The 12,471-nt window shown below is 37.4% G+C and overlaps 1 protein-coding gene across 1 annotated transcript in view; it reads right to left on the reverse strand.

Moving 5' to 3' along the window:
* Positions 1-329: 329 nt before the first annotated feature.
* COBLL1 (cordon-bleu WH2 repeat protein-like 1) overlaps positions 330-12,471 on the reverse strand; it is a 35,394-nt gene continuing 23,252 nt past the window's right edge. Inside the window, exons 10-14 of the mRNA XM_009996099.1 lie at positions 10,010-10,268; positions 7,639-7,724; positions 4,657-6,272; positions 3,864-4,046; positions 330-437 (exon numbers count right to left, since the gene is read on the reverse strand). Of these exons, the coding sequence (XP_009994401.1) occupies positions 351-437; positions 3,864-4,046; positions 4,657-6,272; positions 7,639-7,724; positions 10,010-10,268 (2,231 nt within the window). The 3' untranslated portion in view covers positions 330-350. The remainder of the gene's footprint in view (positions 438-3,863; positions 4,047-4,656; positions 6,273-7,638; positions 7,725-10,009; positions 10,269-12,471) is intronic.

Here is a 12,471-nt window from a genome sequence, read left to right on the forward strand (position 1 = left end):
ATTATCTAAAATTCTTAGGTTGCTTCAGCATAGTGCTACATATCGCTCAGTCTTGAAGGCTAAAATCAAGAATATTTGAATCTCATTCTAACATAAGCAAAGCTCATCTGCACCTTCTCTTAAATCTTTTAGCAGCATAGTCAGCTTTTATAAAGAGAAAAGGGCAAAACATTACCATAATTTACATATTCTAATATTTCCAAGGCATCAAAGGACCCAACTCGAAATTCCTATAACAATTGACAAAAAATATATTAACATAAACTTGCATTTACACTTTCAAAACATTTTAGTTAGTATTAAGTTGGCCTATGAAGCAGTAGTAAAGTGCAAAATATTTGGTATAATATCTAGTGATTAGTTTTTGCTTCTGTGGAATACAAAGGAGCAAGCCTGGCTCTTCCATTGACAGATATGGTGTTTGATGGAGGACCAACCTGGAGGCAGGGGATGGAAAAAAAAAAGAAAAAAAGAAATATTAACCTAATTTTCAGATTCTACTCTCTGTGTATTCTACATGGTATTACTTCAAGGCAACAGAAAACCTGTTACCTCAGTTAGTGTTTTTCTTATAACAATGAAAGACATCCTGTATGATTTCGGAACAAAGCACATATGCAATGGAAGAGGAAATGTAAGAAATTACTCAGAAACATATTTTATCCTATCTAAAAATTCCATATATAACTTTTTTAAACACATAATTTTCAGTCGTTCTCCAGACCTGGTTGCAAAGAAATACTTGAAAACACATCATTAACCAAACACTTTTCATTAAATATTGAATAGAGCTGATTTCTAACACAATCTCTAACACTCCTTTATACCATGGTTGTTTCTTTCCTCGGAAGTAAATTGCAGCTTCTTGGATAGATAGCAAAGTCCAGATTTTTAGGGGATCAGCATAAACCACCAACTTCAGCTGGAGTCAACAGGATCTGTGGATGCTTCACAGTCATGAGAACCCCATACCACAGCTCACAGTTTACTAAACACAATTAAAACATTCTGAAGAGAAAAATGGTTCAAAAGAAACCTCAAGACCCATTTTAGGTTAGTCATTACTGAGGGCCCTAATGAACAGAAAAAAGCAGCAACACAAAAGGTCATAGATCTAGGCACTGCATATGCACAACATATTAAGTAAAAGAGGGGGAAAAATAAAGATTTTTAGTTTTTAATGATTCCTTCACAGAGCTGAAAGAGAGAATGGTAAGAGGTAAAAAGAAAAGAAAGCACATGACAGACCTCATTCACAATTCAAATGGATCAGATTATTGATGCTTTTACTGAGTGCAGCATGATAGTGGAAGCTATAAAGTGAATGCATTTTAAAATAAGTCCTTTCAGTGATGGTAATCTTTTGGGTGCTAGTAAGTTATTGATACAAAAAGCTTAATTTCTTTGTTTGCCTTACTACTGCCAGTTCTACATGTTAAACATAAAATGAGATGGTTTTATTACATTTGCCACAGGCCCAAAACCCTCTTTTTCTGCTGTCAGACATGCCTGTAACACAGTGTATGTGCACTGGGTAGAAGTGAAAAAAAATAGCAAATACAGTTTTATGTTTGCTAAAAATTGAATGGGTTCTTTACTGTGTGTTTCAGGGGACTTTTTTGAAGCCTGTTTCAGGTTTCTGTGTTGCGGAAAGCTTTTTTTGTGCTCACAGTATCTTTATTATTATTATTTCTCCTTAAAAAACTATAGCCCTCTCCTCACCCCCAGCAGATATACTTCTGCCCAAAGAAGAGAAAGGGAAGGGGAAAAGGACTTCAATTATGATCTCTCTCTTCTTCCCCATGCCGTTCTTGTATGTAGACTGATAAACACTATATGGGTCAAATCTATCCTAAGAAGATTTCTATAAGGAAAGAATAACCACATAATTTTATTGTTTTCTTTCTAGTAGAAAGAGACATCTTGAATTTTGAAAAGCACATTACAAACTTTATTTTTTAAGTTATAAGCTACTGTGCCAACAGCCATGCATATGCATATTTCCCACAGAATCATAAAACAAAGTTCACACACTATACCAAGTAATTAAAGTTCAATGTTATTCAGAATGTAATTATGCATTGGATTAAAAAACAAACAAACAAAAAACACCTTAATAAAAATGCATGCAAACTAAATCCAAATAATATTTCTGGTAGAACAGATAGAGCTGACCTCTAGCTGACTCTGAACAATACAGCATTTACTTAATTTTATTCTGTTTTTAAAATGGCTGTAATTAGTGACATGAAGTTAGAAGTAATATTATGGTGTATTATGTACTACTTTTACTAACTGGAGGTGAAAAACTACTTAAGCATGCTTGTACATTTCCAGCAAACTGAATCTTCCTATTCAGTGTAGAAATAATAGGAGATCTACACGTCTCAGAGAGGCTGCTGCAGTGCTACACTGAAATAAAACCTTACGTATGAAATGGATTGTTCTAATATCTGACCATCCACAGAGAAATTTTGACCCTAGGGAATGAAAGACTTCGATAAAACAACAACAAAAAAAACCCCTCACATTCACCCATGACACGATTTGTTTCTTTCAAGTTTTATGTTCAAAAGGGAAGAGAAACAAAAACTATTGAATTTCTTTAATGTTCTGCAATGAGAAATTATTCCTCTATACTGAAAGCAAAATACTAATGCTGGATCAAGAAAGCTTTGTGTGAAACTATGATTATATTTTTTAGTTACACATTTAAAACAACACAGATTTTTTAAGTATGCAATGTTTCTGCCCAATAAGAGCAGTATAGGTGAATTTTAGGAGAGAAAAGAAAGATCATGCCACACTTTTAACCTGAGGGGGTAGGGGAAGATGGCCCTACCAAGGCTGTTGACAAAACATTGAGAAATATTTTCCTACTATCAAACAGAAGCAGGCGGCTGGAAATACATTTAAGAAGAATTCAAGACCTGACAGTGTAATAAATAGAAAAAATCAGTCTTCACAACTTGTGTGTTAACTGCCTGCAAGAGACTGCAGCTACACTGAGTCTTGGCATATGTCTAAAACCATACCACTTCAAACATATAAACACAAACAAATAATTGAAAATAATAATATAATAGCTTGGGTTGGGAGAGACTTTTGAAAGTCATCTAGTCTAACCCCCCCTGCAGTGAAGCAGGGACACCTTCAATTAGATCAGGTTACTCAGAGCCCTGTACAACCTGAGCCTGAATGTTTCCAGGGATGGGGCTACTGCCACCTCTCTAGGCAGCCTGTTCCAGTGTTTCATCACCCTCACTGTAAAAAAAAGTATTGCTTATATCTAGTGTATATCTACCGTCTTTTAGTTTAAAACCATTACTCCTCGTCCTATTGCTATAGGCCTTGCTAAATAGTGTGCCCCTTTCTTTCTTTACAGGCCCCCTTTAAGTGTTTAAAAGCCACTATAAGGTCTCCCTGAAGCCTCCTCTTCTGCAGGCTGAACAACCCCAACTCTCTCCACCTTTCCTGATAGGAAAAGTGTTTCAGCCCTCTGATCATTTTTGTGGCCTTCCTCTGGACCTGCTCCAATAGATCCATGTCTTTCCTGTGCTGAAAACATTCCTGATTTTATGAAAAAGATACTTAATTGATAACTTTAAGATTTCTAATTAATTTCAGGGAAATTTCCAATTGGATTTGTACTTTTTGAAAATACGGGCAGGAAGCTTTGTGTGTGCATTCACCAGTTCATTCATCAAAACTGAACTCTCTTCTCTACCTCTCTTCCCACTCTTAAGGGAGCTCCTGGCAGCTCCTGTGACAAAGCTAACTGCTTTTAGTGTCAGGCATTAGTATAGTCATTTTGAAGGAAGTACCAGGAGTTCATTGTTATGGATGCAATGATGAAAACTCACCCTTTTCAATCTGGCAGCAGCTTCTCCAGAGCGGATTGCAGCCATCAAACTCTGGTGGATCTGTTCTGGGTCAGAGCGCTGAAGCATCACCACAGTTTGTCTTTTAGTGACAGGGGCTGGGTGATCAGTGGAAGCACCTGATAGCATCTGACTCTTCTGCTCACTATTCACATTGCTGGCCTTCTGTAAAGGAAGAAAGCAGGAGGAAAAACAAAACAAAAACCTTTAATCTGAATTAGTCACAAACAGAAAACTACATCAACCTGGCACAAGGTTGCCTATCAAACTGCCACCATTCTAGTGTTTGCTTAGTTCAAGATTACAGAGATCAGCCACATTTCCACTATAGCACATAGTTCCTCCCTCAGGTAATTATGCCAGCAAATTTTTGTAACCCTGTTGAAATGTGTCCGTGCCTTGATCACTTGAAGCAAAACTCATCACACCACTCAGAATTAAATTAATCAGCATAGAGAACTACAAAGAACAAATCATACGTACTCTGAACTTAGAAGTAGTTATACACAGTATGAATTATTCTATTTAACGTACTGTTCTTTGAAGTAGGAGATGCTAATTATGGCAAGAAATAAATATTACCAATAATCTGAATGAGGGTTTTTTTCACTTCAGCATTCCATGTATTCCTGTGTTTCATTATGAAGCTGTGCTACTGCTGGACACCACAACACATTTACACTGTATGAATACAGCACTTTCTGATCAGCCTCTACACTAGTCACCCTAGATGACAGTGGATCAACTGTCAACCAATATTAGAGATTAAGTTTACCTTATCCATTAGACTATTCTGTGGTCCCCCTGTTATGGTTTTTAAGGAAGGATTTTTCGCTTGAGGCACAGAAGTAGCCGAGGAAAATTCAGCTGCTGAAGCAGCAGAGGGTAGTTCAACAGGAAACACCTCTCTTGGTGACTGGCTAGTGATTGTACGTGTCTTACTGAATGACTGGGACCTTTTGACTGCAGATGAGACAGCAAGAGCAAAAGGGGATGGTCTCGAACTGGAGTATGGCTTTGGAACTGCAAAAGTTCTTAGGGTTCTTAGGTTCAATGGTGCTTCTGGACAGGAGGGAAAACTTGAAGGTTTATTGCTTATAACAGGAGAAGTGGAGGATTCAACTCTTTTTTCATCAACTTTATCTTCATTTGCTGGAGGAGAGGAAGCACTTATTTTATGTAAAGACAAATAAGCTGGATCAGGTGATGAGATTTTATTTCCCATTTCTGTATTTTTAGCTTCATTTTGAATGGAATTAGGAGCACAAACAGTACTTCTCGCAATTGCAGATGTCACATAGTGACCTGAAGCTCTTCGTTGCATCTGCAGATAAAAAGAACTAGGCTTTATTGTAGGACTTAGTGTATTTGACTTGTCTTCAGTTTCAGAAGAAGCATTTTTATTATCCAAGCTCAGCAGTGGGACACGCTGTTTGGAAGACACTGTTTCCATCCGGTTGCTCTCAGTAGTAATCTCAGCTTCAGTCATCAAAACTTGTTTTGAAATGCTGTTCACTCTCTGCAGCAGATCATTTGCTGCTGCAGGTTCATTTTGTGAGTGCTTCTGTAAATTATCCACGTTTTTTGGAAGATGAGGAATTTCAGCTTGCACCTTGAATTCTTTAGGATCTTCATGCTTCAGAGAGTTTTCCAAAGTAGATACCTCTTGATCCTTATAATCTGATGGAATTTCTGATTCCCAACTCTTCATTATTTCTAAGGATTTTGGAGGCACAATTTTATAAGTAGTCATCCCAATTTTTGGTATGTAATCTCTTGTAATTTCATTAGAGGGCTTGGGTTTAGGTTTGGTGTCCTGTCTATAAAGAGGGTAACCCCTTACAGGAGAGCCCTCTGGAGTTCTTGGAGTTGTGTCTGGTGGAGCAAAATTACTGCCATTCATACAGATGTGACTTTGCTCTTTTACAGGCATTACTTTTTCATGGGTGGCTTCTTGTCTCTCAATATTTTGTTGTGTTTGTGTATCTTCATCCTCTTGTATTCTATGCCTCACTTGAAGTGGGTTGTTTGTATCTGTGCTGTATTGAGGGACCAGTCCTCTGAATGTGGATAATTCGCAATCTTCAGGAACAGTAATTTCTTTCTGTTTAGTCCTTCCCAAATTGCTTTCCAATGGACCTGCCTGAATTGCAACATCCTGAGTTTTTACTGTGTCCGAGCTGGTTTGATTAGTCTTCTGATTTTGATTTTCTGGAATCAGTTGAGGATAATTTCTGTGACTTCCAGAGATGTCGTTTTTACATGGCTGGCAGTTTGATAGTCTGTCAACTTCAAGCTTGTTATTTTCTCTAAAATCTCCTGCTTTAATTTCAACTGTCTGAAGTTCTTTCCCTTCTTCTGTTGTTGAAAGGAGTTTTGGCTCACTGTGATCTTTAAGTTAAAGAGAGATTCCAAAATTAATAAAAATGCCAAAAAGTTTCAGCCTTCCCCCTTACATTGGATTCAGGGCTTTGTGATGTATTTAACTACAAGGACTGGCTCCTCATTTATGTCAGAATTTTCCTGGACACTTACTTTTAAAGGCTATTTAAAGATAAATTTGACTAATACTGCCAAATAATAGTATTCTAACTCAGGTATTCTTTCTTAATTAACAGGCTACTGATGCCATGCATCAGCTTAATAGAAAAATCTATTCTAAAATAATTTAAGAAGTGCTAATGTATTTCAGTTGGTTGTAATAAGTGACTCAAGAGCTCAAAGACTATTCAATATTAAGTTTGATGCAGTCTTTATGTAGTTCCATACTTTTGTGGGGGCTACTCTTTAGTTTTAACATTTCAAATGTTATTTGTCAGCTACACCTTATGTATTTGTAAAAGGGGACAACTGGAAAACATATGGACAAAAGCCATTTTCCAAGTCCATTTTTCAAAAAGTTTAACAAGTTTAGCAAGACTCTGATAACTCAGTTTTCTATCCCTGGACTAAACACATGTAGTCTTCTCCAAAACACAGGAATATTTTGGTCAAATTATTTTAAATACAACATTGGAAAAATTAAATTCTTCAGGAATAATAATTTGGGTGGTATTTTGCAAGAAAAAATGGATAACCTCCTTTCAAGTATGTTATAAAATGATTGTTAAGACTTATGCCACATATAAACAGGACTCATGCAGTATATTGTTTGAGTTATAAACAGAGATGTAAAAGACTGGAAGGCCCAAGATATAAATCTGAAAATCAGTGTCACAAAAGGGTAAGGCAGGTCACTTAATCTAGAGAAAAATTTGACATCCATTACATGCACAGGATGTTGTAATTTCTTTTCAAATCACCATGCCATTCTGTGCTGTTATTATTTGAAAAGATTTGCCTTTTCATGCAGAAAACTTATGCTATCTTCATAAGCAAACAACCACCACTGGCCTCTCCTTCCCTGCTGCACTGCAGTGCCCATGTTGCACCACGTGGCAGGATCACCTCTGTGTCCAACCTCCCTCTCCTCAGCACTGCTCCAGCCATACCTACCTACAACGGCACAATGCAGCACTGACTACTGCAATAGGTAGTAATTTAAAAATATTAAAAATAAAAGCAAAAAAACACAAAACTGCAGTCAATTCTTGCCACCTCATCTCAGAGAGGATAAACCAGAACTAGAGAAAGCACAAAGACAATAATCTGATTATAGGAATTCAAGGGCTGACTGTATTGTGAATTTTTTCAGAGGAACAAACAAGTTCTCTTCAGCATTGTTTTGAAGTACTAAAAATGAGTGGGAACTACTCACCATTTATTTTATTTTCATCCAAAATTCCAAGCTTCCTGTCTTTTTCAAATGCAGCCTGATCTTTGCTTATCTCAGTCTGTAGTCCTCTGCAAAGCACACAGTACATTAAATATGCTGGTACCATTCATTTTAGTAAACACAAGGAATGATGCAAGAGAACTGGCAATACTCTCCAAACACAGATGGACAAAATAGAATGATTCTGCCAAACATTGGAGTACTCAACCGAATAGATTACTTAAAAAAAAAAAAAAATGCTGCTATGATATTTTACCAAAATGACATCCAGCTTCACTGTCTTCTGTGAAAGCAGATGATCAGTTTTCGTTCCCTTCCTCCCCTCCTTTTGTTTACTCTTGCAGTTTGAACAAGCCACTTTGCACTAACTAATCAGTTTCACCGACACCACAAAGGTGATGGTTTATGATTCACACAACAGTTCTTAGTGTGAAGACTTCTAACATCCCCAACATTTAAAACATGTCCTTGATTTTGTCCCCAGCACAATATGCAGGAAGCTGCATGAGACACTGACTGCATATGAACATATGAACTGTGCAGTATGGACTTTTCAAAATAGTGATGAAAAATTCTGTCCCTTTCAAGAAATACCTTGAGAACAGCAAAGACACAGACATCAAATATGTAACTTGCATTCTACACATATTCCAAATGCATAGAATTTATGTCTTCAGATCCCAGTGAACAACAGAAATACAAAAATGCTTTAAACAGGAGCACCTGCTTTGAATTAATTCAAATAATAAATTCCCCAATTACCATCCACCCTCATATGTTGCTTGTACAGTCCAAAATATACTATAAGTGCCCAAGAAGGCATACGGTCTCAAAATTATCATTGGAAGAAAGCAAAATCTCAGTCCTGCACTTTGTACTCTTGCTTATCTCCATTCCCTTGAACACAGCTGAGGGACTGATCTACAAGTATTTGCAACAGGCTGAACAGTTTAAAACAAGAAAAGCAAACCCCAAGATCCACAGAACAGCACAGAGCATCATTATAGAAATCAGTAGTTTTGACTGGAATATTACATATATCCCCCAGTTTGATTAAAAGCAGCTCTTCAAAGTAACTAGGTATTTTATAAAAGATCTGAATTATCAAAAGATTTCCAGAAATAAAATGTCAGAGAAGCCTTAGTCCTCATTCTAGAATCCCTGTGATACTTCTGGAAAGAAAGGATCGCCAAATTGTAAAATAAGAGTGCAGTGCATGTTAGATGACATTTACCAGGATTATAGGCCTGAAAGGCTTATAAAAGTTAAGGAGCGAAAAAGGAAACATCCCCAGGACAACTGGCCTAACTGGCCCACTAACACTGGCCTGATAATTCACAAGTTCAAACCAACTTAAAAATAACATTTGGCTTATTCTTCTCCACATAGATCCCCATAGAGTAGAAACACCCAAGCAGCTAACACTGTATTTGTCAAGACAGAGCATCAACTATTTTTCCAAAGCCCCACTTGGCCCTGGACTGACAAAACAGACCCTTGATACACAAGTCAAAGCCCTCCATGCTACCTTGAAAGTTTTTGACTACTAGAGCATATACACATTTTGGCTGCAGTGCAATAAATGAAATAGTTCTCTCAATTTAAATTGGAAACAGTAACCAGTTTAGTTGCCCCAGGGAACAGAGAAATAGTGAATTACATTAAAACAATGGGACTTCTCTGGACAATCAACATTTATTTCATGCAGGCACTAACTTATGTTGGAAGCCTGCTGAGTCAGGTAGTTTAACAAACATGCTGAAGGGCAAAGGTACATCATCGCCAGAAGGCAAAAAGAGCAGTTAAGAAAACTAATGTGTTTATTCTTTAAAAAGGAAGAATTAACTTGTTTTCCCAAGAACAGATGGACCGGGACAGGTCAAGACAACTAGCTAATGTATAAGGAAAAGACAAAAGAAAACTAAGCCATAACAAATATGCAAACCATAGATAACTGTGCCTGGAAGAAGAAAAATGGACAATCTATCTGGTTTTCCCCAAGTCTAAGAATTAATTTCTAAATTCTCATCAAAAATTTTTTCACAGCATGCTGCTCTAATACATATGCTGGTTATTTTAGATCCAGCTTGAGTTTTTCTGGGGTCCAACTGTTTGAGTAGTAAGGAAAGGGAGACTTAAACAGAATAGTCTGCAGAACACTTCATTGTCTTTTTTGTTGAAAAGCTTCATGAATTGATATACACAGAAGAGAGCTACAATGAAAGCTAAGCATATTAAGCTCATTCCTCTCTCACAATTCTCCATTCTGTGCTTCACAATCAAACAGCACTCTACATTTTGCCTCCTCCATTCCCTCCCCAGTGCTCCTTTCTTTGTCACAAAACGTACTTACTTGCCATCTGTGCTCACATTTTCTTGTTTTTCTTCCTGGAAGCTTTGAGAGTTTTCTACAGAAACACTGCTGGGAACTGGAGCTGATGAAGCAAGATAATTTTTTTCAGTTTCCAGTGGCACCTCAGCAGAGTGGAAGGCTGCAGTAATCTCTCCTGTCCCGAGAGAGTAGTTTGTACTTTCACTGTCCTCTCTCTGTTGCACACTCATCTCTTCCTTTTCATCAATTTCTCCCAGGTTGTATTCTGAGCTCCTTACACCTACACTCACAGAAAGCAAACAAACAAACAAAACACAAAAAACGATTAAACAAAAAATGAAACAACCCACAACTCTCAATGCAGGGTGTAGATACAAAGGGTCTGGTGAAGTAAACCTAAGTAATTGGAAGAAGGAAAGCAGACTTCTCTTCTAATCCAGGTTAAACAAACAAAGAACCAAACCAAAACAAACAAAACCACTCGGTTTTAACTTCACACTATTTATTTTCTGGTTCTAATTCTCTCTTTTTATATGTGAGAATATGCTCATTGCCATGCTACTGTCCATCTGTTTCTGAATCTGTAACTACAGTGTAACATTTTACTTGTTTAACCCAAGTACTGGATTAGGATAGGTCAAAATATATTTAACAAAATCATAATCCCAAATTTAATGAAAGTAGACAGTTTATTTTACCCAGATTTCTTAATATTTCTATTAGCTCTCCAATAAGGGTTAAAATACATGATTCCTTTGTATCAGAGTAGGTATGTTAGAGAACTAAAGAGCAACCCAAATCTCAGTTGTGTGCGTGCTTTGACCAAGTATGTTCCCCACTATCATAAATTTCCCATAATTACCTTGTATGTTAAAACATAGTTTGTAGCATCTTGTGTAGTGCCCTGTGTTACAGTGGAAGTGCACAAAAATATAGTACATAGAAAGATATTAATTGATAAAAATAATTAAGTTTTCAGCTAGAGCATAGTTAAACTAAAAGGTTTAGTTACTGGATTAGGACACACATAAATCAGTGTACCTGAAGTTAAACTTAAAAATCCCTCTGTTTTGGTATCCAGAGGAACTGACCCTCTCTAGCTTCACTTCCCTGCCAGGAATCTTCCTACAAGATGATGATTCACATTTTTTTAATATTAATAAGTAGCCATACAATTAACCTGTTGGCCCTGCAATTTGCCTTCTATAACACAAAGAAAATAGTAATTGCATCTCTAAAGTGCAATATGGTACCACAGAAGGCTACTGACAACAGAGCCATAAAAGCAGTGCCCTCTGCCTGACCTCACCACGGTATTCCTGTCAGTTCTGCAAGCACCAATACCCATTAGGTACAGGCCTTGCACTTGGGCTATCAGGTTTCATATTTTTCTAACCTGCATCAGTAAATTTCCAACTGTAAACCAAGGCTAAGAATGAAAACAAAATACTGGCTTAAAGCAAGCAATGCTGGAAAGCAGCAGATCCCAAAGTACAAAAAATCTTAAGGCTGACTTTTTTGTAGAGAGTGGTATCCCACAATGCTTCCAGCACTTCTCTAGTACTCTGTTATAGGGCTGTAATAGAGGGCTCTATGTAGTGGAGAAAATCTCAGAACGGAAGCTTTGACTTTTCCAATAGAGTCATTAGTTAAGAGTTAGTAATACCGAAGTTACTCATTCACAGTTACAGAGAAACTATAACAGCCAAACAATTCACTATTTAATTCTAGTTTTTTCTGTTGCACTCTTGTAATAATGCCTCGTAGTTACATATTAGGGAATATGATAAACATGTGTCATAGCCCTTAAGGCAGAGGTGATTTAGATCCCCAGGGAAAAAGGGGCAAGACTGCCAAGTGGTGCAGGTGAGGTCCTTCCATGTGAGTTAAGCACTGGTACATACCAATATGCCACATGGGTATTAAGTGGACTCCTTAAGAATTTACTATTAGTAAGGGTCTTCTCTTCCTTTCTCCTTCTGCCAGACCCTTTCATCTCCATCCATGGAAAAGTCATGCCAGCAGCCTAATACTCTGGGAGATTATTTTAATGATAGCAGTACAATTTTATGGGTGCAAAGATAAGTATTTGTCACAAGGCACAAAAAAAGCTTAACAGAATACAGGCAAACATCAAACCTGCTGAGACTGTTCCACAGCCCATAACCAGCCCTCATGAATAGTCTCCTTCACTGATTTGAACTTGTATGCCATGGGCCTGAGCCATCAACAGCCACAAGAACAAAGACTAAGACCTTCAATCTAAATGCTCTGTGGAACTCTAAATTATAAAACAAAGCATGGCGAGGACTTCGGACAAGACAAATGGAAGCATTCTGGAGTTGCTATGGCTTCATGCCCAGCCACTGCTGTCCTTTCTTTTGCTTCTCCTCTGGAGGGGAGTATAACAAAGGCTGAGTTGTATCTATACTGATGACACGGAAACTTAATTTGGGTTGGTAGGAGACATTTCTGGCATTCCT

The sequence above is a fragment of the Chaetura pelagica genome, unplaced genomic scaffold, assembly GCF_000747805.2.
Source record: "Chaetura pelagica isolate M959 unplaced genomic scaffold, ChaPel_1.0 scaffold3, whole genome shotgun sequence".
Classification (NCBI taxonomy): Eukaryota; Metazoa; Chordata; class Aves; order Apodiformes; family Apodidae; genus Chaetura; species Chaetura pelagica.